This window comes from Manis pentadactyla, chromosome 9 (assembly GCF_030020395.1).
Source record: "Manis pentadactyla isolate mManPen7 chromosome 9, mManPen7.hap1, whole genome shotgun sequence".
Lineage (NCBI taxonomy): Eukaryota > Metazoa > Chordata > Mammalia > Pholidota > Manidae > Manis > Manis pentadactyla.
The window spans coordinates 101,042,483-101,069,531 of record NC_080027.1 but is presented as its reverse complement, the minus strand read 5'-3'; the positions used below and the strand labels follow the sequence as shown (position 1 = coordinate 101,069,531).

Genomic DNA, 27,049 nt, shown 5'->3' with positions numbered 1-27,049 from the left:
GGTAGAAATTCAAAATAGCTGGAGGGAGTACTCCTTAAGAGGAATTGGTGCAGTTTCCATAGTGAGACTCTGCTCTGAATACTAACTGACTCCCTTACTCCAAATCTATGAATGACAGCTGGCACAATGTCTTAAACACATTCAGCCCAGCTAAGGATGGCCCTCCTTCCACCCTACCCTAAAACCCAACCCAGTGAAAAAGTCTTCTTTCACCTACAGTTAATCTAGCAATTTGCAGGTGAATCTGAAATTATTATGATACATTATTAAAATATTTAAAGTAATTCTATTACAATTCTGAGTGTTATCAAGCCTCATTAATTCATATCAGTGTAGATAGCACTTTGGATTACAGAATGCCACTTATTATTTTACATGTTAATTATCACTATAAATTATGCACAACAAATAAAAAAAAAAGTAGCATCTTCTGAATCTTTGCAGGAAGAAAATAATTGCTATCATTTGTTTAGCCACTTGGAGTTAGAGTTATCTTTACAGATAAATTTATCTTATTTAACTATCATAGCAACTTTTTGAAGTAAAGTTTATTTAAATTTCATTTTTTAGAGATGAGGTAATAAGGTTCAAAGAAGCAAACTGCCCAAGGACATACAGCTGGGAAGTAACAGATCTGCTTTCAAACCCTGTGTTCTTTCACCGACCCCATTTAATACAACGATTACTTGGGAAGTGGTCTGGTGAAGCAGAAGGAGCTCCTGATGAGGAGGGCGGGGCTACCACAAACCCACTGTGTGGCCTTGGCATGTGGTCCAACACTGTACATCACCCAAGTAAAACTCCTCACCCCAAAATGGCACCTCGCCTCCACCAACCTCACCGTATTCTCCTGAAACTAAAACCAAAGCACGTAAGAGCACTTTGAAAAGTTGAAACCACTATACACGGAAAAACATATGTGAAACATTATGTAGTTCTGCTGACTAGGAGTTTGACCTTTTAAATAGTATAACCATTCCCGGTAAAGTTTTACTAAAAATCCTCATCTAGTCAGTGAAAACGTTTCTCACAAATGTTGCAAAAGATAAGCTTAAGCTTTGTCTAGCACAAATTTGGGACATTCTGCATATACTGAGAGACTAATTCATTATGAAACTTGTTTTAAAATAAAATATTTATGAATATAACCCAGCATTATAATACTATTTATTCTGTAAAAGCTTTTATTTTAAATATCATTATGCAAATAATTTATAGCTAGCTTATCAAAATAAATTTCCTCCCAAGTATATATTCAGATATACCCAAGTCCTGCTTAGGTGAATATGTCGTATGTCATATAGGCTTAATTTAGTGCAAAATAGCTACTGCCTAAAATAGACTACCTCTTGGAAAACTATATAACTATGTGCCTTGGTGGATAACACTATATAATTCAGTCACCTTGAATAAAGAATGGGCCTCTATTACCTAAATAGTTCATACTCTTTATTTAAGGGCAAACAGGAAATATGTACATGAAGTGGTGAGAAAGGCCACTGGGACAGCCAGCCAAATCATCCTGAAGGCAAGGTAACCAATGGCACACCAGATTGCCCCTATCATCCCACTTCAAACGTCTTTTATATGAAAAGTTCCTGATTACTGAAGTTTTATCAGATCAGCATGAGGAATAATGGCATGGACTAGGAATGGAGGAATAAGGATCTCTGAAAAGGCCATTCCACCATGAAATCACTAAGATCACTGGCAAAAACTAGTCAAAATCAACTTTTTCAAAACTCTCAAAATTAACCAAAGGCTTACAACAAACTGAAGGGTATTTATTCAACAATGGCTGAATCTCAGAAAGAACAGTGAGATTTGTTTTTGAACTTTCACTATTTGAACTTTCACTATTCCCATTCCCCTCTCCTTAGTACTTCAGTAGCCTTGAAAACCCCAAATCCCACAATCACAATGAAAACTAGCAGCCACCAACCACTGAGAGGGACAGAACTGGGTAAGAATAAACCAAAAATACCATTGTCAGAGAACTGAAATTATTTAACCTGTCCAGCAGTTCTCTAAAATCACCCATTTGTAGGGCTTTTCTTTATTTGATCTGACTCAGAGCTTACTTGTTGCAAATGGCCTTTTCTCCCAAGAACGTTGAAAAAAATCTGTAGCAATTGCTTAGCATCATAGCTGCCTCAGGTAGAGATAACAGTTGGGGCAAAAAGAAGCTAACCAAAAAACTTAAAAGAAAGCTGGGGATTGAGATGGCAATAAGGGCCTTTGAAGTTTGCATATATGTACAATCTAGAATCTAGCAGGTCACATGCATGCCTGCAGTTGTGCATTTTCTCAGGAAAGATTCTACGAAGATGGTAATGTAGAAAGAGCCCAAATCTACCTTCTTCCACCTACACACTGAATCTATACCTACACACAGAGGGTTTCATCCTGAAGAGGAACTGAGACCAAAGTGAACACCTTCTATACAATGAGGGACAGAAAGATCACATAAAAAACAGTAGATAAGACAGAGACATGGTAAGGCAGGAACCCCATCCCCAGCACAGTGACTGGCAGAGGTATGGGAGGGATATTGCTCAGAGAGCCAGGCACAGATTCCCTGCCCTGGGGTGCAGGAAAAAAGCCTTGAGGTTTCAGAAGCATCTAGACCATAAGTGAAAGGACCTAATTTTCAGAACTAAAGTACCTACCATTTGGCAAGGGAACAGTTGGAATGCACTTGGGATCAGAGGAGCCAACCAGCATAGTTGTTTGCTCTGCACATCTAAGTGCTGCCAGGAGCAGGGTCCAGGTGCACACACCAATTTCAGACTTGGTCTAGAAACTGAGTGCATCCCCACTCAAATGCACCTCCTGGAGACCCAACAGCCCCACCTTGCTGCCGGCTGCCATCCACTGGTACAGCTCCCGCCAGCATGACCAGCAGGGAGTGTGAATGGGGCTGTGGCCATTCTACCAACAGGAGCTGGCTGGAGTCAATACCAGAATTCCCCAGAATAGCCCAGAGTGCACAGAGGCTTGCAGGTAAGTGTGCATAGGACCTGCCATACCTTGCCAGTGGGTACCCAGTCTGGGAGGAACCTAAAGTTCCATAGAGATCCCCATGTTGCACATGGGGCCACCAGGGAAGGTGCACAGGGCCTACTACCCTCCTGCCAGTGGACCTGACTGGCAACAATCCCAGAACTCCCTGGAGTAGTCCAGAATGTACAGTGGTCCTCACCCCAGGTGAAGGGGCACAGAGCCTGCTGCTGCCCTGCCAATGGGACCTACCCAGCAATGACCCTGAAATTCCCTGGAGCAGTCCAGAACATGCACCAGCCTGTGGGTGAAGGGGCAAAGGAGACTTAGCTAACATCAATCTGGGAGTTTCCCAGAGTGTGCCCTGACCTGCTACTGACTCACTGCCCTCCCCCTGCTATCGCAGACCCTACCAGTGTCCACCCAAAAGCCCTTCCAATGGGGCCCCTTATGCCAAGCCCCCAGGAACATACTGTGGGAGCCCCAGCACCAGGACAAGCCCACTCACATTGTCCTCCAACCAGCCAAAACCACTAGGTACACACAGTCTACGCAGGGGAACTTCCTACCTACCTGTTCAAGACTGAGAGAGCAAGCCCTTTCAACTAATTCATAGAATCAAGCACAGAAAGTCAAATAAAATGAAAAGACAAAGGAATATGCTCCAAGCAACAGAACAAGAAAAAACTTCAGAAAAAAAAACTAAATGAAACACAGTTAACCAATCCTCCTGGTAAAAGAGTTTATAGCAATGGGAATAAAGATGCTGACCAGACTTGAGAGAATAATGAGTGAGCTCAAGAAGGACTTTGAGAAGAGATAGGAAATATAAAAAAGAAACAATTAGAGATGATGAATACAATAAATGAAATAACAAATACACTGGAGGGAATAAATAGCAGACTACAGGATACATAAGAAGGATCAGTGACTTGGAAGATAGAGAAATGGAAAGCACTCAAGCTGAATAGCAGAATAAAGAATTTTAAAAAATAAGAATAGGTAAAGAAAGCTCTCAGACAACATAACATGTCCTAACATTTGCATTATAGGGGTCTAAGAAGGAGAGGAGAGAGGAAAGGGTGGAAAACTATTTGAAGGAATAATAGACAAAAAAGTTTCCCAAGCCCAGCAAGCACAGTGAACACCAAATAAGATGAATCCAAAGAGGTCCACATCAATATACATAATAATTAAAATGTCAAAGATCAAAGACAAAAAGAGAATCTGAAAAGCAGCAAGGGAAAAGCAACAAATTATGTATAAGGGAAACCCTGTAAGGCCATCAGCTAATTTTTCAGCAGAAACTCTACAGGTCAGAGGAAGTGGAGTGATATATTCAAACTACTGAAAGGGAAAAAAATGCTCTACCTAGCAAGGCTATCATTCAGAACTGAAGGAGAAATAAAGAGCTTCACAGATAAACATGTTAAAAGGGTTCACCACTACTTACTCATCCTATGAGAAATGTTAAAGGGGCTTCTTTAAAAAAAGAAATGAAGAAACCTGAACTAGAAGCAAGGAAATTATGAAAGGAAAAAATTTTCATTGGTAAAAGCAAACATTGGCAGAGGTAGTAGATCAAAATTACTTCAGACCTAGTATGAAGGTCAAAAAGACAAAAGTAGTAAGATCAATTCCACCTAAAATTTAGTTAAGGGAATCACTAAATAAAAAGGTATAAAAGAAGATACCACATATATAAAATATAGAAGAGAGGCAGTAATGTAGAATGTTAGACGGCGTTAGAATTTAAGCAAACATCAACTTAAATGGATTGTTATATTCATAGTATGTCATGTAAGAACCCATGGTAACCACAAACCAAAAACTTACAATAGATACATAAGAAAGAGAAGGGAATGCAACCGTAACACTAAAGTCATGAAGGACAAGGAAAGAGAGCACTAGAGGAAAGGATCAGAAAAGAATGACAAAACAACCAGGAAACATTAAGCGAATGGCAATTAGTACATACATATCAATAGTTTAAATGTCAGTCAACCAAATGCTCCAATCAAAAGACATAGGGAACTAAATGGATTTTTAAAAAATGCAAGACCCAGCTATTTGCTGCCTACAAGAGATTCCCTTCAGATCTAAAGACACACAAACTGAAACTGAAGGAATGGGAAAAGATATTCCATGCCATAGGAATGAAAAAAAAAAAGCTGGAATAGCAGTACACATATACCAGGTGTAATTCAGTCACATCTGCAGGATCTGCTTCTAATTCAAGTCCTCTTCCTGTTTCCACATCTGCAGTTAACTCCTCTACTGAACCTTGAACCCCTTGAAGTCATCCATAGGGAGTGGAATCAAACTTCTTCCAAATTCCTGTTGATGTTGCTATTTTGACCTCTTCCCATATATCAACAATGTTCTAAGTAACACCTAGATGATCAATCCTTTACAGAAGGTTTTCAGCTTACTTCACCCAGATCCATGAGAGGGATCAATATCTATGGCAGCCCTATGAAATGTATTTGAAAGTCAAAATTGTTCCTTGATCCATGGGCTACAGAATGGTTGGTGCATTAGCAGGCACAAAAATAACATCTATCTCATCATACATCTCCATCAGAGCTCCTGGGTAACCAGGTAAATTGTCAATGAGCAATAATATTTTGAAAGGAATCTCTTTTCCTCAGTCCTCAACAATGGGCCTAAAATATTCAGTAAACCATGTTAAAAAGGCGTGCTATCATCCAGGCTTTGTTCTTCTATTTATAGAGTACAGACAGGGTAGATATAGCATAATTCTTAAGGGCCCCAGGATTTTTTGAAATGGTAAATGAACACTGGCTTCAAACTCAGGTCTCCAGCTACATTAGTCCCTAGAAGAGAGTCAGCCTGTCCTTATAAGCTTTGAAGCCAGGCAACAACTTCTCTCTAGCTTTGAAAATCCTAGATAGCATCTTCTTCCGATAGAAGGCTATTTAGTGAACTGAAAATCTGTTGTTTAGTGTATTCACCTTCATAAATTATCTTAGCTGGCTCTTCTGGATAGCTTGCTGAAGCTTCTAAGTCAGTACTTGCTGCTTCACATTGTACTTTTATGTTATGAGATGGTCTCCTTCCTTAAACCTCTTCAACCAACCTCTGGTAGCTTTTCAAGCTTTTCTTCCACAGCTTCCATGTCACCTCTCTCAGACTTCATAGATTTGAAGAGAGTTAGGGCCTTTCTCTGGATTAGGCTTTGACTTAAGGGAATGTTGTGACTGGTTTGACCTTCTATCCAGACCGCCCCAAATTGCTCCATATCAGCAATGAGGCTGTTTCACTTTCTTTTCTTTCATGTGTTCACTGCAGTAGTACTTTTAATTTCCTTCAAGATCTTTTCCTTTGCATTCACAATGTGGCTGACTAGCATAGGAGGCCCAGTTTTGGCCTGTCTCAGCTTTTGACATGCCTTCCTCATTAAGCTTAATCATTTTTAGCTTTTGCATTAAAGTGCAACTCTTCCTTTCACTTGAACACTTAGAGACCACTGCAGCATTGTTAATTGGCTAAATTTCAATATTGTATCTCAGGGAATAGGGAAGTCCAAAGAGGAGAGAGGCAGGGGAACAGCTGATTGGTAGAGCAGTCAGAACACACATTAAATTTATTATTTAAGTTAACTGTCTTATATGGGTGTAGCTGGTGGCACCCCAAAACAATTACAGTAGTAACATCAAAGATCACTGATGACAGATCACCATAACATATAATAATGGAAAAGTTTGAAATATGTGAGAATTACCAAAATATGACACACAGACATGAAGTTAGTAAATGCTGTTGGAAAAATGGTGCCAAAAGACTTGCTCGATGTCAGGTTGCCACAAACCTTCAATTTGTAAAAAGCACAATATATGCAAAATGTAATAAAGCAGAGGACAATAAAATGAGATTATGCCTGTATATGATATTCTAAACTGGAGTTGCACTGGGTCCTACACCTTCTTCTCTTCTCCATTTCTTTTACCACTAATGAAAAAACAAAAGTGAACCCTATTGGTTTGGGCAATAATTCATGCTCTTCCTGTAGAGCTTCAGTGATGACCAGGACCAGCCAAAGCATCAGAATGACAGCACAACAAAGCAGGTCTGTGGTGGAGACCTGGTAGCTAGGCAAACCCTTTAGATAGTTCTCAGGGTTCTCAGGTATGACAGTGTCCAGAAGTTTTAATTGAAAATGGGATGCAAAAACAAATAATGAACCTTGAGTTTCACAAGAAACTTCTTGCAACTAACCAGAGAATCATATATAGTAAGACCCTTCAGGCAATGAATTTGTCCTCCTTAGTCATCACTATGCAGGAGTCAGCAGACAAGCACACATTGGCATTGAAGGTTTTCTCTGTTTCACCAAGATTATCAATTATCTGAAAAACCATCTGCCAATTATCTGTAAAGCCTCCAAAAATCTGTTCTCAGAGCTACCATAGACAGGATATTAAAATGTTGGGTAATGAGGGCCTGAATTTGACAAAGCAGAAGTTCTAATGATCCAAAAGAAATGAGGCTCATTTGGAGTAGGTTTGTGAATATTCTCATGGCAATTTCTAAGTGGCATCTAGTAAAAATAGGCTTGTAAAATAAGCCAGGCCCATAACAGAAAAAAATTTCTCCCTTAACTTTCTGGATAAAGATTGGTGGCATACAATTATAAGCCTAGGACTGAAAGTTAATGCTATATTTCATGTATGCTGTGACATCACAGTGTAAATACTGGCAGTGAGACTGTAAAGATTGATACCTTTCTCGTAAACTGATAATTTTATCTACCAACAACTGCTCCTACCTAATGATGTACCATCACATGGGAGTTATTGTTTGGGATTATAAATGAATCTTCTGAGAAGCATGAGAAATGAGATACTCACTTCCCATTAATTTTGTTATCTACACAAGTGAGGTAAAATATAGCATGAATATGGTAAGTCAATCTCAAGAATAAACTGCAGATATGTCACAGGATATATTTGTTGACAGATTTTCTTTAACCTTTTATTTCTTATAAAATTCTGAGTTTAAACAAATCAAAGATTCTCTGCTGGCTTTTCTTCTACTATATTTGAAGTTGTGAGGACATGAGGCAGAAGGAACTGCAGTCATCTTGCCACCGGATAAGGACAGCCTATCTGAGAAAAACAGCAACTCCACAGAGGCAGAACCGAGGACTGATGAAGGAGGAACCAGAGATTGAGAGATATCACTTGCACTCCTCCATGAAGATTCTTCTGATCTAAGTGTGGACTTCTCACGAATGTGTCTGTGCTGCACTCACAAGAATCCACTGATTGAAGTGCCATCTTGGTTCCAATCAGGTAACCATGGCTTTGTCTCCCGAGGAACAAGAAGGTTGCTAAGACAAGGGTGATTTTGCATCATTTTTACAACTAGACTTCTGAGCCAATCCATTATCTGGCTCTTCCATGTTGCTGATGCTGGAGAGGGAGTCCTGATAATGCTCCCTGTCAAGCTATCTGGAACCTCCAGCTGCTTTGTTCCAAGCCCCAATCACAGGGATGTTGAACAAAGCCAGGAAGAAGTAAACCAGTTACTACTGCAGAACTTTGGAAAGGTTCAAGAACCAGAGGCACCAAGACCAAAGTATAAGAGGAGCTGAAAATAAAGGAATTGGCTGAAAATGTCTGTGTGATGCTTTTAGACCCCTAGACCCTTTTTACATCTTGCACAACTCCTCAACCTCACGGAATACCGAGGTTTACTTTCAGAAGAGGATGAACAACAGGAACTTTGAACTCAGGAAGACCTTCACAATACCATTAGGAAAGCAAAGGGACTTTGCTACATGCTGAATAGTGACAACCACTCCACTTCCCCCTACCAACTCAATCCTTCCTCCTGGCTCTGAGACCACTGGACATCTGGCTTACACCAGACTAGCTCAAACAGACCAGAGAAAGCACTCACAGAATCTAAGAGGAAGTCTCCTAAAAAAAATGCACAGGTCCCAGTCCAGTTGCCCAATGGGAAAACCCATTAGTCAATGAAACCCACTCAATGTGGAGCTTCCATCAAGCTGTTTTGTGCTCTACTGTTACAAAAGTACCAAGAGATCACCAATCATTTGAAAAAGATCTCTGATATTAAAGACAATGACCAAAACAAACAGCCAGAAAAATGGACTCAGAAACATTGTTGATCACAGAAGGAAAACTGCAAATAGCTTTTTAAAAAATTTTTAGAGAAGATCCTGCACTTGGGAAGCCAAGAGGGTGAAGCTATTTAAAAAAGTAAAAATTACTTTCACAAAATCAGAAGATGCCTTCAGAACTTCTTAAATTTTGTCAGAAATGGGAAATTAGCTAGAAAAGCTGAAGATAAAGTTGAACAAATCCTGCAAAAAGTAGAACAAAGAAGAGGAGGAGGAGCCAAGATGGCGGCATGAGTAGGGCAGTGAAAATCTCCTCTGAAAACCATACATATTTTTGAAAATACAACAAATACAACTATTCCTAAAAGAGAGACCAGAAGATACAGTACAACAACCAGGCTACATCTACATCTGTGAGAACTCAGCATCTCACGAAGGGGGTAAGATACAAGCCATGGCCTGGCGGGACCCCAGCACTCTCCCCACCCAGGCTCCCTGGCAGGAGGAAAGAGGTCAGAGCAGGGAGGGAGTGGAAGCCCAGGACTGCTAAATAACTAGCTCTAGTAATCTGCACCGGGAGCACAGACACACACTGCATGGTGTGCTGGATATTAGAGAAACGGAAAACCAAAATCTGCAAGTGGGTCCCCACAACCAGCTCCCCTGGGACAAAAGAAAAGTGAGTGCTTTTTGAAAGTCTTAAAGGGACAGGGGCCTAACAGCTAGACAGATGCATCCTGGCACACTCAGCCCAGCAGGCTGGGAATCCTGAGGAACGTCAGGCACCCCAACCCCCTGGGTGGCAACGCAGCCCTGAAGCCCCTCACAGCAATAAGGAGCATGCCAGTCACTACCCCAGCCAGTGTGGCCCCCAACACAGTGGCCCAGTAGCCAGAGAGTGGCTGCATGTGCCCGAGGTGACAGCAGAGCAGCCAGGGAGCAGCCACACCCCAGCAGCCACCTAGAATCTCCTCCTGGTGTGCAGTCACTTGATCCAGACCCAAAGGCCACTGCTGGCGTGCAGCTACCCAGCACAGGCAGAGGAAACCAGGGCAAGGCGCAAAGGGGCGCTGCTCTCACAGGAGAGCACACCCAGCGAGCCTGCCACTACCCGCAGGGATCTGGGCTACCCTGATGGTGACCCTGCCCACAACAGCTTAGGGGATTTATCTGGAGGCTGCTCCAGGAGTGCGGGTAACTGACACAGGCAGCGGAGAAGGGCAAGGTGACCAGCAAACAAGAAAGGACTTTGTTCTCCCAGCTAACACATGTGCTACCTTCCTACAGCTACCTTTATTGCCATGAAAAGGCAGAAGAATTGGTCCAGTCCAGAATTACTCAGACAACCCCCGAGAGAGGGCCCGGGGAGATAGATTTAACCAATCTCCCTGAAAAAGAATTCAAAATAAAGGTCATAACCATGCTGACGGACCTGCAGAGAAATATGCAAGAGCTAAAGGAGCAAGTGGGGGGTAGAATAGAAATAAAACAATCTCTGGAAGGACTTAAGAGCAGACTGGATGAGGTACAAGAGGCCATTAAAGGAAGAGAAATCAGAGAACAGGAATACAGAGAAGCTGAGGAAGAGAGAGATAAAAGGATCTCCAGGAATGAAAGAATATTAAGGGAACTGTGTGACCAATCCAAACAGAACAATATTCGCATTATAGGGGTACCAGAAGAAGAAGAGAGAGAAAAATGAATAGAAAGTGTCCTTGAAGAAATAATTGCTGAAAACATCCCCAAACTGGGGGAGGAAATAGTCTCTCAGACCATGGAAGCCCAGAGACCTCCCAACACAAGGGAAACAAGGAGGACAACACCAAGACACATAATAATTAAAATGGAAAATATCAAAGACAAGGACAGAGTATTAACAGCAGCCAGAGAGAGGAAAAAGGTCACCTACAAAGGAAAACCCATCAGGCTATCATCAGACTTCTCAACAGAAACCTTAAACGCCAGAAGAGAATGGCATGATATATTTAATGCAATGAAACAGAAGGGCCTTGAAACAAGAATACCATATCCAGCACAATTATCATTTAAATATGAAGGAGGGATTAAACAATTCCCAGACAAGCAAAAATTGAGGGAATTTGCCTCCCACAAACCATCTATACAGGGTATTTTAGAGGGACTGCTCTAGATGGGAGCACTCCTAAGACTAAATAGATGTCACCAGAGAAAATAAAAACACAGCAAAGAGAGGGGATTAAAGATGGTGGCATGAGAGGAGAGACAGAGGCTTCCTCCTAAAACTGGATACAATTAGAAAATATAGTTGGTGCAACTAATCCAGAGAAAGCAAGAGGAAAGAGGATGCGTCAGACTGCACACACCTGGAGAAAAGAGCAGACCTCAGCGAACAGGGTAACGTACCAGAGCTGAGGTTCCGCAGGACCTGAGCCCTTCCCCCATCCCAGCTCACTGGTGGGAGGAAGAGAAACAGAGCAGGGAGGGAGTGGAAGGCCTGGGACTGCTGAATACATAGCTACGGAGATCTGTACTAGGAGCACAAACCTACATTTCATGGTGCTTTCATGAGACTCACATGACTACGGGGTTGGAAAGTTAGTACAGGCAGAGTTCCTGGGGAGACTGGGACTGCGGCCACTTGTGGAAAGCAGGGATCCATATCCAGCTGCTCTGGGACAAAAACATACACCTGTGTGCCCAGGCCACTGGCTCAGGCAGTGGAGACAGGCACAGCAGCTGGGAGGTGGGGTGCTCTTTCCTTCCCCCAGGCACCAGTACCGCTCCCCTGCAACATTGCTTCAGGGCCTGAGCAGCTCCAGAATAGAGCTTCTGGACACTAGAGGGCGCCATATACAAACATGAAATGCCAAAGGAACCTTGTCCAGAGTAAAATTATTAATACAACTCCCAAGAAAGATTTAAATGATATGGACCTTGTGACTCTTCTTGAAAGGGAGTTCAACATAAAAATCATCAATATTCTAATGGAGGTACGGAAAGACATCCAAGAACTCAGCAATGAATTCAAGTCGGAGATCCAATCATTGAAGAGCACGATGGAGGGTATTAAAAGCAATTTGGATACAGTGGAGGAGACAATAAATGAAATAGAAATGAGAGAAGAGGAATACAAAGAAGCTGAGGCACACAGAGAAAAAAGGATCTCTAAAAATGAAAGAATATTGAGAGAACTGTGTGACCAATCCAAGTGGAACAATATTCACATTATAGGGATACCAGAAGAAGAAGAAGAAGAAGAAGAAGAAGAGAGAGAAAGGGATAGAAAGTGCCTTGAGGAGGTAGTTGATGAAAACGTCCCCAATCTGGGGAAGGACATAGTCTGTCAGGCCATGGAGATCCACAGATTTCCCAACACAAGGGACCCAAGGAAGACAACACCAAGACACATAGTAATTAAAAATGGGAAAGATCAAGAATAAGGACAGACTGCTAAAAGCAGCCAGAGACAGAAATAAGATCGCATACAAAGGAAAGCCCATCAGGCTAACATCAGACTTCTCAGCAGAAACTTTACAGGCCAGAAGGGAGTGGCATGATGTATTTAATGCCATGAAGCAGAAGGGCCTGGAACCAAGAATACTTTATCCAGCAAGATTATCATTTAAATTTGAAGGAGGGATTAAACAATTTCCAGATAAGCAAAAGCTGAGAGAATTTACCTCCCACAAACCATCTCTACAGTTTATTTTGGAGGGATTCTATAGATGGAAGTGTTCCTAAGGTAGAATAGCTGTCACCGGAGGTAATAAAACCATAGTAAAGAAAGTAGAACAGCTAATTATGAAGCAAATGCAAAATTAAATTAACTATCCTCAAAGTCAATCAAGGGATAGACAGAAAGTACAGAATTTGATACCTAATATATAAAGAATGAAGGAGGAAGAAAAAGGAAGTGAAATAGAAAAGAACCTTTAGATTGTGTTTGCAACAGCATACTAAGTGAGTTAGGTTAGACTCTTAGATAGTAAGGAAAGTAACCTGGAACCTTTGAGTACCACGAATCTAAAGCCTGAAATGGCAAAAAGTGCATACCTATCGATAATCACCCTAAATGTAAATGGACTGAATGCACCAATCAAAAGACATAGAGTCACTGAATGGATAAAAAAACAAGACCCATCTATATGCTGCTTACAAGAGACTCACCTCAAACCCAAAGACATGCACAGACTAAAAGTCAAGGGATGGAAAAAGATATTCCATGCAAACAACAGGAAGAAAACAGCAGGTGTTGCAGTACTAGTATCAGACAAAATAGACTTGAAAACAAAGAAAGTAACAAGAGATAAAGAAGGACATTACATAATGATAAAGGGGTAAGTTCAACAAGAGGATATAACCATTAGAAATATATATGCACCCAATACAGGAGCACCAACATATGTGAAACAAGTACTAACAGAAATAAAGGAGGAAATAGAATGCAATGCATTTGTTCTAGGAGACTTAACACACCACTCACTCCAAAGGACAGATCCACCAGACAGAAAATAAGTAAGGACACAGAGTCACTGAACAACATACTAGAACAGATGGACTTAACAGACATCTACATAACTCCACACCCAAAAGCAGAAGGATACACATTTTTCTCAATGGCACATGGAACATTTTCCAGAGTAGAACACATACTAGGCCACAAAAAGAACCTCAGTAAATTCAAAAAGAAATTCTACCAACCAACTTCTCAGACCACAAAGACATAAAACTAGAAATAAATTGTACAAAGAAAACAAAAAGGGTCACAAACACATGGAGGCTTAACAACATGCTCCTAAATAATCAAATGAACAATGACTAAATTAAAACAGATATCAAGCAATATATGGAGACAAATGACCACAACAACATAGAGCCCCAACTACGGTGGGGCACAGCAAAGACAATTCTAAGAGGAAAGTATATAGCAATCCAGGTTTATTTAAAGAAGAAAGAACAACCCCAAATGAATGGTCTAAAGTCACAATTATTGAAACTGGTAAAAGAAGAACAAATAAGGCCCAAAGTCAGCAGAAGGAGGGACATAATAAAGATCAGAGAAGAAATAAATAAAACTGTGAAGAATAAAACACTAGAAAAAAATCAATGAAACCAGGAGCTGTTTCTTTGAGAAAATAAAAAAAAAATAGATAAACCTCTAGCCAGACTTATGAAGAGAAAAAGAGAATCTACACACATAAACAGAATCAGAAATGAGAAAGGAAAAATCATGATGGACCCCACAGAAATACAAAGAATTATTAGAGAATACTATGAGAATCTATATGCTAACAAGCTGGAAAACCTAGAAGAAATGGACAACTTCCTCGAAAAATACAACCTTCCAAGACTTACCCAAGAAGAAACAGAAAATCTAAACAGATCAATTACCAGCAAAGAAATTGAATTGGTAATCAAAACACTACCTAAGAACAAAACTCCTAGCCCAGATGGATTCACCGCTGAATTTTATCAGACATATAGAGAAGACATAATACCCATTCTCCTTTAAGTTCTCCAAAAAATAGAAGAGGAGGGAATACTTCCAAACTCATTCTATGAAGCCAGCATCACTCTAATATTAAAACTAGGCAAAGAAACCACAAAAAAAGAAAATTAAAGACCAATATCCCTGATGAACATAGATGCAGTAATATTCAACAAAATATTAGCAAACTGAATTCAAAAATACATCAAGAGGATCATACACCATGACCAAGTGGGATTCATCTCAGGGATGCAAGGATGGTACAACATTTGAAAATCCAGCAACATCACCCACCACATCAACAAAAAGGACAAAAACCAGATGATCATTTCCATAGATGCTGAAAAAACATTCGACAAAATTCAACATCCATTCCTGACAAAAAATCTGAACAAAATGGGTATACAGGGCAAGTACCTCAACATAATAAAGGCTATATATGACAAGCCCACAGCCAACGTCATACTAAAAGCTTTTCCTCTAAGATCAGGAACAAGACAGGGATGTCCACTCTCCCCACTGTTATTCAACATAGTATTGGAGGTCCTAGACACAGCAATCAGAAAAAACAAAGAAATATAAGGCATCCAGATTGGTAAAGAAGAAGTCAAACTGTCACTATTTGCAGATGACATGATACTGTACATAAAAAAACCCTAAAGACTCCATTCCAATACTACTAGAACTAATATCTGAATTCAGCAAAGTTGCAGGATACAAAATTCACACACAGAAATCTGTTGCTTTCCTATACACTAAAGATGAACTAACAGAAAGAGAAATCAGGAAAACAAGTCCATTCACAATTGCATCAAAAAGAATAAAATACCTAGGAATAAACCTAACCAAAGAAGTGGAAGACCTAAACCCTGAAAACTACAAGACACTTTTAAGATAAATTAAAGAGGACACTAACAAATGGAAAATCATCCCATGCCCTTGCCTAGCAAGAATTAATATTGTCAAAATGGCCATCCTGCCCAAAGCAATCTACAGATTCAATGCAATGCCTATCAAAATAACAATGGCATTCTTCAATGCACTGGAACAAATAGTTTTAAAATTCATATGGAACCACAAAAGACCCCAAATAGCCAAAGCAGTCCTGAGAAGGAAGAATAAAGCACGGGGGATCTCACTTCCCAACTTCAAGCTCTACTACAAAGCCACAGTAATCAAGACAATTTGGTACTGGCACAAGAACAGAGCCACAGACCAGTGGAACAGAATAGAGAGTCCAGATATTAACCTAAACATATATGGTCAATTAATACATGATAAAGTAGCCATGGACATACAATGGGGAAATGACAGCTTCTTCAACAGCTGGTGTTGGCAAAACTGGACAGCTACATGCAAGAGAATGAAACTGGATCACTGTCTAACCCCATACACAAAAGTAAATTCGAAATGGATCAAAGACCTGAATGTAAGCCATGAAAACATAAAACTCTTAGAAAAAAACATAGGCAAAAATCTCTTGGACATAAACATGATCAACTTCTTCATGAACATACCTCCCCAGTCAAGGGAAACAAAAGCAAAAATGAACAAGTGGGACTACATCAAACTGAAAAGCTTCTGTACAGCAAAGGACACCAATAGAACAAAAAGGTATCCTACAGTATGGGACAATATATTCATAAATGACAGATCCAATAAAGGGTTGACATCCAAAATATATAAAGAGCTCATGCACCTCAACAAACAAAAAGCAAATAATCCAATTAAAAAATGGTCAGAGGAACTGAACAGACAGTTCTCCAGAGAAGGAATTCAAATGGCCAAAAGACACATGAAAATATGCTCCACATCACTAGTCATAAGAGAAATGCAAATTAAAACCACAATGAGATATCACCTCACAGAACCCAAGAATGGACTAACAGTTACCAAAGGGAAAGGGACCAGGGAGGATGGGTGGGAAGGGAGGGATAAGGGGGTGCCAAAAGAAAGGGGGCTTTACGATTAGCATGCATAATGTGTGGGGTGGCATGGGAGGGCTGTACAACACAGAGAGAAGACAAGTAGTGATTCTACAGGCATCTTACTACACTGATGGACAGTGACCGCAATAGGGTATGTGGGGGAACTTGGTAATGGGGGGAGTCTAGTAAACATAATGTTCCTCATGTAATTGTAGATTAATGATACCAAAAGAAAAAAGAAAAAAAAAAGCAGAACAAAGAGACAAACAGATGATAAAAGAGGAAGACTTTTTTTTAAAAGAGGATTAATCCAGGAGTTCTATCATGCTAATAGTAATTCCAGGTAAAGAGAAGAGAGAAAATGGGAGCAATTAATCACCAAAAAAGAATTTCTAGAATTAGAGAATGTGCATCTCCATATTGAAAGGACACATCACTGAGTACCCTCCCATAATTACGTTAAGCAGATACATGGAAAGGCCCATCACTGGGACCTTTCCTATTCCTGAAGATAATTTTTATTACTCAAATCAAAGAAAGAAAAGAATCATAACATCAGCATAATTAAGGGACTTTTCTAGACTCTGAAATATCAAAAACAGGTAAGTCCTTGCTTTTATGTCAAATAATTTTAAGCTAAACAATACCTTACATTCATTAAAAGGGCTTTCTATTTTAAAGAAACAAAACAAAAACAGAAAGATTTGTCACTGGGAGCGTATTTAGGTAAATCTTACAGTAATAACTAAGGAAACTGAATTCTGACCAGAAGTTTATTTTTACTTCATTGGCATTTTAAAATAAGTAGTTCATGAGGATTAGAAATGTCTATTTTCTCTGATTTCAGTTAATCTTCCATTTATTTACTTAGGTTTAGGCTTTATTTCCTAGTTATTTTTCTTTTAGCATCTCAAATACAAAAGATCTAACATTATTAATAATGGCTAATATAGTGAATAATGAAATCAAGTTATGATAATTTGTGTTACCTTGAAATATACCAAACTCTTGACATTTTAAACTAATTTGCTTCCATCTTAGGGGCCACACACTCACCTTGAGGATCGACTTCTTTAGCTAGCTTCAGCGCATCTGAGTTTGCAAGATCTGTGTTGGCTGGGGTGACAGCCAAAACCAGACAGTTCTCCCGTGTGATGAACTGCATAATCATGTCTCTGATCTGATACTCAATATCTGGTGGCTGATCTCCCACCGGCACTTTAGTAATTCCAGGTAAATCAATAAGGGTTAGATTTAACACTGTATAGAAAGGATAAAAAAAAGTCTTACATAACACCCTCAAAGCTAAGAGATATCAACAATGCAGAATCATCTGTCACTTTAATGGAAATGAAACAAGCTCAGCTTTATATATGTTTGAATAACTCCACCTCAGTGTATAAAATAAAAAGCACAGAATACAAAGTGACTTTGCAAGTTTTCTCTATTTTTATAATATGACTATGCTATGCCAAATGATCATTTTGACATAATTTGAAAGGCACTGATCTGCATGTGTAACGTTTTTCTCAGAGAGCTGTCATAGACATAACTAGGGGGTTATAATTCAAACACTGAATAAATGCATATCCTGTCTGCCAATCTTGTGCACTGCCTTCAAATGGTGTAAAAATTCTCAGGATAAGATTTGTCCTTCTCTTCCAAAGTATCATGTTATTTACAGGGGGTTAGCCACTTAGCCTATCAGAAAGCTGTTAGCTATTCATGGGGCCGTGAGGCTGCCCTGTAAACTATACAGCCAGACTCACAGTGCACCATTCAGGAGAGCAAGACAGTATTCCTGAGTCAGTGACTCCAGCCCTGACCTGGTTGTCATTCTTGCTGCACACAGCACTGCAGGCAGGCATTAAGACCTCCTGGGCAGTCATAACTGAGCTTATATAATTCATGCTCCAAACTAGGTAGATTAGTGATTAAAATCTGCCCCATGCAAATTTCATCAGAATAGAGGCTATTCCATATCACACACCATGAATTAGTTACTGATTTATGTTTCTGCTGATAGTCTGGAAAAAAAATCACAGCTGCTTCCTCAGGAATAGAATAAATAGGATTATATAAGGCTGCAAGAAAACCTAACAGGAAAGGACTACGTACTTCTTCAGATTTTTGCAAAGACTATAGTATTAAAAATAGAAGTTATCATGCATACCTCTTTGGAATTCTGAAAGTTTAAAATAATGGAAATTTTTTAATGACTTAATCAATTCTCATCTTTTTAAAAGTCACCTCTTCCTGCCTCCCCATAAATAAATCTATGTGAGCCTTGGACCATACCACTTATATCAGTATCCAAACACTATCCTAGAAACTCAGTACTTTTTGAGAGAACAAACCATCTTGTATACAAATGATATATACTAATTAATGTAGTAAAAGGTCTTGATGACAAGAATTTTGTTATTTTACTTACCATGTGGGGAATAGACTCGTAAATTAATGGGGATTGAGGAAATGCCTTTATTCATTCCAGTCACTCGATCTGTTTCTGCTTCAATTTCATGGCGAACTTCATCAAAATCAGTGTATTTTTTTCCTTTGCAATGTAGAAACTCAGCATATTCTGCAAAAGACCAATTAATATACAACCTAAAATACATGGGGAAACAATTTATCTTTAATTACAAGTCAAAGTACCCAATATTATCTTCAGCCATCAGAATGAGAGAACACAGCAGTTACTAAGAAGCACAGTTAATACTTTAGAAATATTAAACACAGTAAATGCTAAGGATGCTCAATTAGCTAATTTTCAGATAAGCAATTAAGTACTATAAAAAGTCCTTAAATCTTCTAGCCTATTAAATAATTTATAGAGACCTGTGGCCCTCCAAATGATAAAACAAACAATAGCACCTGATTGTCAAAGAAAGTAGATGTAGAGTACACACAAAGCTTACCTATTAATCCTATTAGTTTATCCTTTTTCAATGTCACCAATTTATTATGATGGAATGCTGTTATATAAATATAGTTTCAAAAGGCAAGAAGATTTAGAAAGAAAGTTTGCTTAATTCTTTAAAAGGAAATTTGTGGAATAATTTATCTTTAAAATATACTATTCAAAATACCACATCAACTTGCATAATTAAAAAGATATTTTCTCAGGAAAAAAGGTAGGTTATTACATCAATGAAAATATTTACCTGCATTCTAAAAAAAAGTCAGTATCTGTAAGGCAGAAGAAAACTCTAGAATACCTATATAATAACAGAAAATTAAGATTTAAAAAAATTTCAATAACATCCTACCCACTGCTGTATTATCAATTTCTATATCTGCCTCCAGAAGAAATCAGATATATGATAAACAGTACAACTCAAAAAGGAAGCTGATACTATTAGACATAAAAAATGTATTATACTTTTAACCAGAGAACAAGTCTTAACAAACATTTTAGTTTCTCTAATAACAAGCCGAAGAATTGCTCCACCAAACTGAGACAAGGCTGAATATCTTGGGCCCACGTGTCAGATGAAACAATTGCTGGTCGACTTGCTATGATTCCCCACAATAAACATTTAACCTTCACCACTACAGCAAGGCCACTAGGGAGACAACTATCAGATATGGTCTGCTGTCTTCAAGTAGCTTAGCATCAGTTAGCACAGGGAGGATGAAATAAGTCCTGATCTACATTTAAAAATATAAAGATAAGGGAATGACAGGAAAGATGGCTTCAAGCTGCAGTGCCCAAAAAATGAAATGGGGTATAACCAGAGTACTAAGAGTAGGGAGGTTTCAGTGTGTGCAAAGAAAGCAAGTTCTTTCAGAGAATCGCACAGTCTTAGTAGCTTCAACAAATCCCAAACAGGTTACCATCTAGCCTGCCCTTAGACCCACCCACTGATGGGGAACTAAGGCTTTGATATCTTTGGAAAAAAATTCTCATTGAAGAATGTTTCTTGATGTTGGTATGATATCTGCTTTCTAACATTTTCTTGGTCTACTGTTTGCCCCAGAGCTATTCTGACAGTCTTCTTCTGTGTGAAAAGGCCAAGACCACTCTGAGCTTTGGCACACAGAGTTCATCTCCCTGGGCTTCTCTTACCAGCCACCTGGATCATTGCTCAGGCCTGCTGGTGGCACACAGATCCTCCAGCCCCACCCCAGCTACTCAGGACTGGTAAGGTCACAGGCTCCTGAAGTGCACCACAAATTTATACTGTAATTTACCACAGAGCTATGACTTAACATTTCAAATGTTATAATGACTTAATTTCTCTTTCCTGTAAATGTAAATGGACATGAAAAGGTTTCTGAAAAACTTCTGAAAAATGGCAAGGTAAGACTCCTGAAAGCTCATTCCTCAATGGTAGAAGTGTACACAGCAATAAAGTTTCAACAGGCTTCCAAATTCTGGCTGAAGAGATTATTGCACCATTTGGCAAATGTTCTTCTACATGTTTACTCTCATAGGTGCTGGTTCTATTAGAATATAAATTCTCAGAAGATACAGCCTTTATTTTATTTACCCATTCAATGGATAGGCCAGTATCTTGTGAAGATAATAGTTTAAACATAAGTAGAGGCCAAAACAATAAGAAAAATAGAGGAACAAAAGGATGTCAGGTCCCAGAACAAACAAAAATTAGTAAGCAAAAACGAGGCATAAATAATTTAGAAGAAATGCAACTGTACTTTTCAATTCAATATATTTTGTAGAAAATGTACACATGAGGACTTATGGTTACCATAATTATTACTTTCATAGAATGACTAAGCTTCTGGATCAGGGACTACATTTTCAATTATGTTACTAATCAGAAATTCAAGTAACACAAATGCTAACTTCTCTTGTTGCCACTAGGTGGCACCTACTTGCTCTCATGTAGGAAACTTTCAGAAAACTGTAAAATCAACACAATTTTCAAATTAGATTTAAATTTATTCCTGGATTCCTGAAAATGCTTTTTATCTTGGAATTGAAAAATTACAGTTGTGCAGGACCACCTCAAACCTCTGTGTCTTTTTAAGGATAGAGTCCCAGAGAGAGATTAGGAATGCTGGTGTTCATTTACTTATTCAAATAATATTTATTGAGCTCTTTCTACTTGCCAGGCAGTTTTAGAAATCAGGGATATATCAGAGGTGAAAAATAAGTCTGCAGCCTCATGAAGCTTAAATTCTAGTAAGGTGAAACAGTGTGCCAGATGCTATGTGCTATTGAGAAAATTGACAGTTAAGGGGATATTCAATGCTGGGAAAGAGGGGTTGCTTTGTTATATGCTTTGGCTGAGGAAGGCTTCATTGATATGATAAAGAACATTTTGAGTAAAACCTCCAGAAAAGGAGGGAGCAACCCATGCTTTATATAAGAGCATCCTAGCAGAGCATCCTAGCAGAGCACCTGAAACAGACATATGCTTGGCAAGGAAAAGCAAGGAGGCCAATGTGCCCCAGCACAGAGCATGCAGGAGAGGGATGTAGGAAACCACGTCAGAGCTATGGTACAGACTGGACTGTGTAGGGCCTGTGGGCCATTTTAAGGACTTTGATTTGTACTCTGAATGAACAGTAGGCCGCTTGAAAGATTTGGGGTAGAGTCTCAGGATGTGACCTAGATTTTAAACAAATAACTGTGGCTGCCAAGTTGAGAACAACAAGAGTCAGAAAGGAAACTGGCTATTGGAACAGTGGAGGTGAGAAATGATGGAGCTTGAACAGGATGGCAGCAGTGGGTATGGTGAGAAGGGTTAATTGTAATGTGTTTTGAAGGAAAACCCAGCAGGAGTTGCTGATGGATAAAGGTGGGGTGTGGGAGAATGAGAAGCATCAATGATCCTTTCAAGGAGTTTTGATCTGAGCAATGGGAAGAATTTTGAAATAGCAAAAACTGAAAGAAAGAGGCCAGGGAGAGGGGGGCTGGGAATCCAGGGCTCAGTTGTGGCCTTATTAAGCTTGTGATGCTTAGTACACACCACCCAAGTGGAGAAACAGAACTGCTGTTAATGGATGAGGATGACGTGGCTGTGAGAGAGACCATACACAGTCATCAGGCAGGGGTATATTTATTCTGAAAATGTTCCAGAAGGTGGCAGTCAAGTGCTTGAGGAAAAAGGCAGCTTTTTCTAATTAGTACAAAAGTGGCTTTAGGGCTGGAAATGTGAGTCCTTCATCAAGGGAGAAGTCTAAGCTAGAGGTATATACTTGGGGTTCATTAAAATCGGGCAAGTGGATGAGATCACTGAGTGAGACAGACAGGGAAGAGGCCAGGGCCCTGAGCCCTGGGTTTTCCAATGCTTGGAGGTCAGGCAATGGAGTATGAGCAGGAACGGTCAACAAGATAGGAGAAAAACCAAGACAGAGAAGTAACCAAAGCATGTAAAGAGGGTGTTTCCTGTCACAGGGGAATGGAGTGGGTAACAGCCTGACTGCAATAGCTTTAGGGAAGAATGGGAGGAGAGGCCTTGGAGACTGACTGTAGACAATTCTTTTAAAAATTTTTGTCGGGAAGGAGAGGAAATGAAGTGAGAGGGCAGCTGTAGAGGGAAGCAAAGTCAAGGCAGGGTTTTATAAAGATGGGCAAACAGCATGTTCATAGGCTGATGGTATTAAGGGAAAGGCGTGGTGGAGAAGTGAGAAGGCACAAGTGCTGAAATGATGTCTCAAGGGAGAGGCGACAGGCAATACTGGAAAGAAGCATGGCAGCTCATGCATAGGGGCAGGAAGAAAACAACAATGAGTATCGATGAGATGAATGGGTAGGGCTCCTGGTGACGGGAGTGTGTGAAATTTACCAAGGTGAATGTGGTGATTTATATTTGTCTAAAGTCATTTGTCTCTAAAAAATATTTCTCTATATATTCTCATTGGTTAAACGTACAAATACTATTGTTTCTACCACAAAATATATCACACACACACATGCACAGGCTGGCACCCATGAAGTGATCCTAAATGAGTGACAGACTTAAGAATAACCGTAATAGGGATGTCACCTTGGATCTAATCTTTGTTCACCACTGGGATTCAGACCAGCCCAACATATGGGAAGAAATAATGGGGCAGGAACCACAAAATTCTTTTTTCTATGGGTTCCAAAGAACCTCCTGGAAAATAATTCATCCAATAGGATGGAAAATTCAGGCAAACCTAATCTGAGTTGTCAGAAAAGAGTTACCTATAATCCATCCTTTACCAAACTCCAGAGACTCATTGGTCCATGTCCCCTTGTCTCTAACACTACAGTGATAATTGCCAGACCGCCCATCCTTAATACTAGAAAAACATGGCAACCATAACTATAACTCATAGCTAAAAGATTACATTGCCAATAAGGTGAGTCCCACTAGAACAAGGTAAGCCAGTTCTGTTATGGGATCCCTGCCCCTAGAGAGCAGATAGTAGAGGTGGCATGTATGTATTTGAACAATTGACCACTGTTGCTGTGGAGGAGGATCATTGATAAGCTTATATCATCACACAATTTCTAAATAAATATTTATTAGCAATGCAAGATGAGAAAGACCACAGCTTTACCTCCCTGCTGTACATAAATACAATTATAGATGAAAATCTTGGAAAGGATTATCACTTAGTATACTCACCTCTGAAAAAATGTTCATGTGAGTTTGCAGATGAAGGAAATTCTAACACCTAAGCCAAACTACCCAGAACAGGCTGTGCTAGTTGATCACTAGCTAGCCTTGTTAAGAGCTGGTAAATGTATGCCTTCTGAGGCTTTTATACTAATGGTAAACCAGTATGTCTGAACAGTCTAATCTCGTGGTTCTAAGATATAGTCTTTGTCATAGAAAAATACAGTATCCAGTGGCACAAGCTCTCTGGACATGTTCTTAGCATTCCTGCTATTCTAATTGATTGGTAGCTGGGTACACAAAATGGTCTCTTTCTCAACAATTCCAGGCTTCAGCCCAAGGTCAATCTGATTAGACAGTGATTAAATTTCTTAGCCACAAGCTCATGTAGAGGATGAAGGCAATGTGCATAGAAGCACTGAAACCCTGATCATGTATCCATGAAACTCTCGTGTGCCAGTATAACCTGTCATCCTGAATTCACAGTATGTTTTCAGTTCCACAAAATAAGACTCCATGTTATAAAAATCTGTCCTGTTTCCCCAATGTTAAAAATAGCCTACATTTGAATCAAATATTATATATCAAAGAATGATTTGGAGGGGAAGGGGTCTTAAAAAATCAGAGTTATCACTTTATTTTAATTTCCCTTTAAAACATTTTAGCACTGTCATTTCTACTGGTCATGAAAAACAAATTATACTAGGTTAAACAACTGACAAACTGTTTGGGGGAAGGATGAGACGGTTTATGCCTGGGCAGTGTCCCAATCATCTGTGAAAAGCACAGCATGACCATAAGATTTTAAATATTTCCAGTATGCCCCTTCTATGGGGAAAACATGCATATGTTTTGACTAATCAAAGTTAAGTAGAAAGGAGTACTTATGGGGCACATGCATATAACCCCTTTGTCAATCTTTATTCTAAGAACTGGGGTCCTCAATACTTCAGCTGGAGTCTTATTTCTGAAATGTTTTCATAGCAACATTTTGTGAGCATTTGGCTCCAATGAAAATAGACTGCAGGGGACACATAAACAGGGAATGGTTTTCAGTGTAACTAGCTGAATTCACTGCCTATAAAGCACCTATGTAAGACTACATTTAAAAACATATTTCCTCAAAGGCAGAGGCTACTTTTTATTCATCTGTGTTTCCCTGATGCCTATCATAGGTAAAGAACATCTGTAGATCCCTTCTTCTTTAAAGCAGACCACTTGCATGCCATTGAGCAATGCCAATTTGGGGGAGGGGGGGATGCTTCCATTAAGCCTTCAAGTCATTCCAGATTGAAGGCAAAATACTAGAACTGTGAATGCATAAGCAACAGGGTGAGTTAGATATGAATTCTTCTCCTCTCTTCTCTTCTCTTCTCCACTTCTCAATATTGGAGTATGCTAGACTTCCCTCTAGACTTTCTGTTCTTTTTCATTTCTATCCTCTCTCTAGGTGATCTCATCTAATCTAATGGCTTTAAATTACACACACACACACACACATCCCCAAATTCATGTCTTGACCACTCAAGAAGTCTGTAACCCCAGACATATCTGTATCTAATTCTAATGCCTAACTGATATTTTCAATCAGTGTCTAATAGATATCACAAAATTAGCTTTTCTAAAACCAAACTTTCAGTTCCTCACTGCTTTCCCCTCCCATTATCCATACCTACTCCTCCCAGTCTTCCACATCTCAGTTATTGATGCCACCATTGAATCAGGCAAATCAAAAACCAGTTATTTTTGCATCCTTCTTTTCCTTAGCTATCTCTCAAACATCTTCTCACCACCTCCACTGTGGCCATCCTTCTTCAAAGCTGCCACCACCTCTTACCTGGACTACCAAGAAAGCATCCTAGTTGGTCTTACTGATTTTAACTCTTGCTCCACTGACTCCATTCGCCATCCAGCAGCTGGAGAGATCTTTCTAAAACATATGTCAGATCATGTCTCTACCCCTTTTAAAACCTTTTATTGGCTTTCCATGGCAGTCAGAAGTATCCAAATTCTTCACGCTGGCCTACAAATCCTAGAAAGTCTGACCACTGTCTACCTCTATTTCTTACACAATTTCCACCTGCCATGCTCACATCACTTTAGGTGCAACGGCCTCCTTTCTGCTCTTCACACACCTCAAGTTGATTCCACCTCAGGCGCTGCCTACAAACTGCTCCTCTTCCAGAATGCCCCGTCCCCAGACCTCTACATGTGTGGCTCCTTCCTGTCACTGACTTCTCTTCCAAAAATAGCTTCTCTTTAGTGAGGCTTTCTTGACTAGGCAAAGAAAGCAGAAACTCAGTCATCCTCTACCATATCACCCAATTCATTTTCTCCAGTGCATAAGATCATTATCTGAAGTTTCTCTTGTTTGTTTTTTTATCACCTTTCTTCACCCACTGGAATATAACCTCCCTTAGAGCAGGAACTTTATCTGCTATACTCCCAGCACCTAAAATAGTGAACTGCAACTATTAGGCATCAATACATATTTGTTGAATAATGAACAACTAAATGAGTAAATCAGTGAGAGAATCGAAAAACACTGGAAGAGGCTTGAGGTTTGTGAATGTGGAGAAGAAAATGATTATAAATATGACTTTTGACATATTGAGTTTAATATCTTTGAAATATCCAAGTAGAGTTTCAAGCTGTCAACTGGCAACATGAGCCTGGAGTTTAGCCCAGGAGCTACAAATGTGAGAGTCATAGGTGCATAAGTTGTAACTGAAGCCACGGTGTACAGAAGATTGTCTAAGGAAAAATTAAATAACAGGGAAAGGAGACTTGGATAGGTACAGACTTTAAAGGCCAGGCAAATGATAATAATAACCAGTGAAAAAGACAGAAAGAGTGGCCAAAGAGAGAAAAGAAAAACCAGGAGTACTTGGCATCACGGAATCCAAAAGAATAGAGGACGCTTCAAGGAGGAGAGAATAACCAATAGTGGTGAAAGCTGTGGAAAGGGCAAAGTAAGGGCTGA

At 39.6% G+C, this 27,049-nt stretch overlaps 1 protein-coding gene across 5 annotated transcripts in view; it reads right to left on the bottom strand.

Annotated features, from left to right (window-relative positions):
- DNM3 (dynamin 3) overlaps nucleotides 1–27,049 on the bottom strand; it is a 585,714-nt gene that overhangs the window by 420,510 nt on the left and 138,155 nt on the right. For all 5 annotated transcript variants that reach the window (XM_057507881.1, XM_036918454.2, XM_036918458.2 and 2 more), the window contains exons 3-4: nucleotides 18,939–19,088; nucleotides 17,561–17,764 (exon numbers count right to left, since the gene is read on the bottom strand). In XM_057507881.1, the coding sequence (XP_057363864.1) occupies nucleotides 17,561–17,764; nucleotides 18,939–19,088 (354 nt within the window). The remainder of the gene's footprint in view (nucleotides 1–17,560; nucleotides 17,765–18,938; nucleotides 19,089–27,049) is intronic.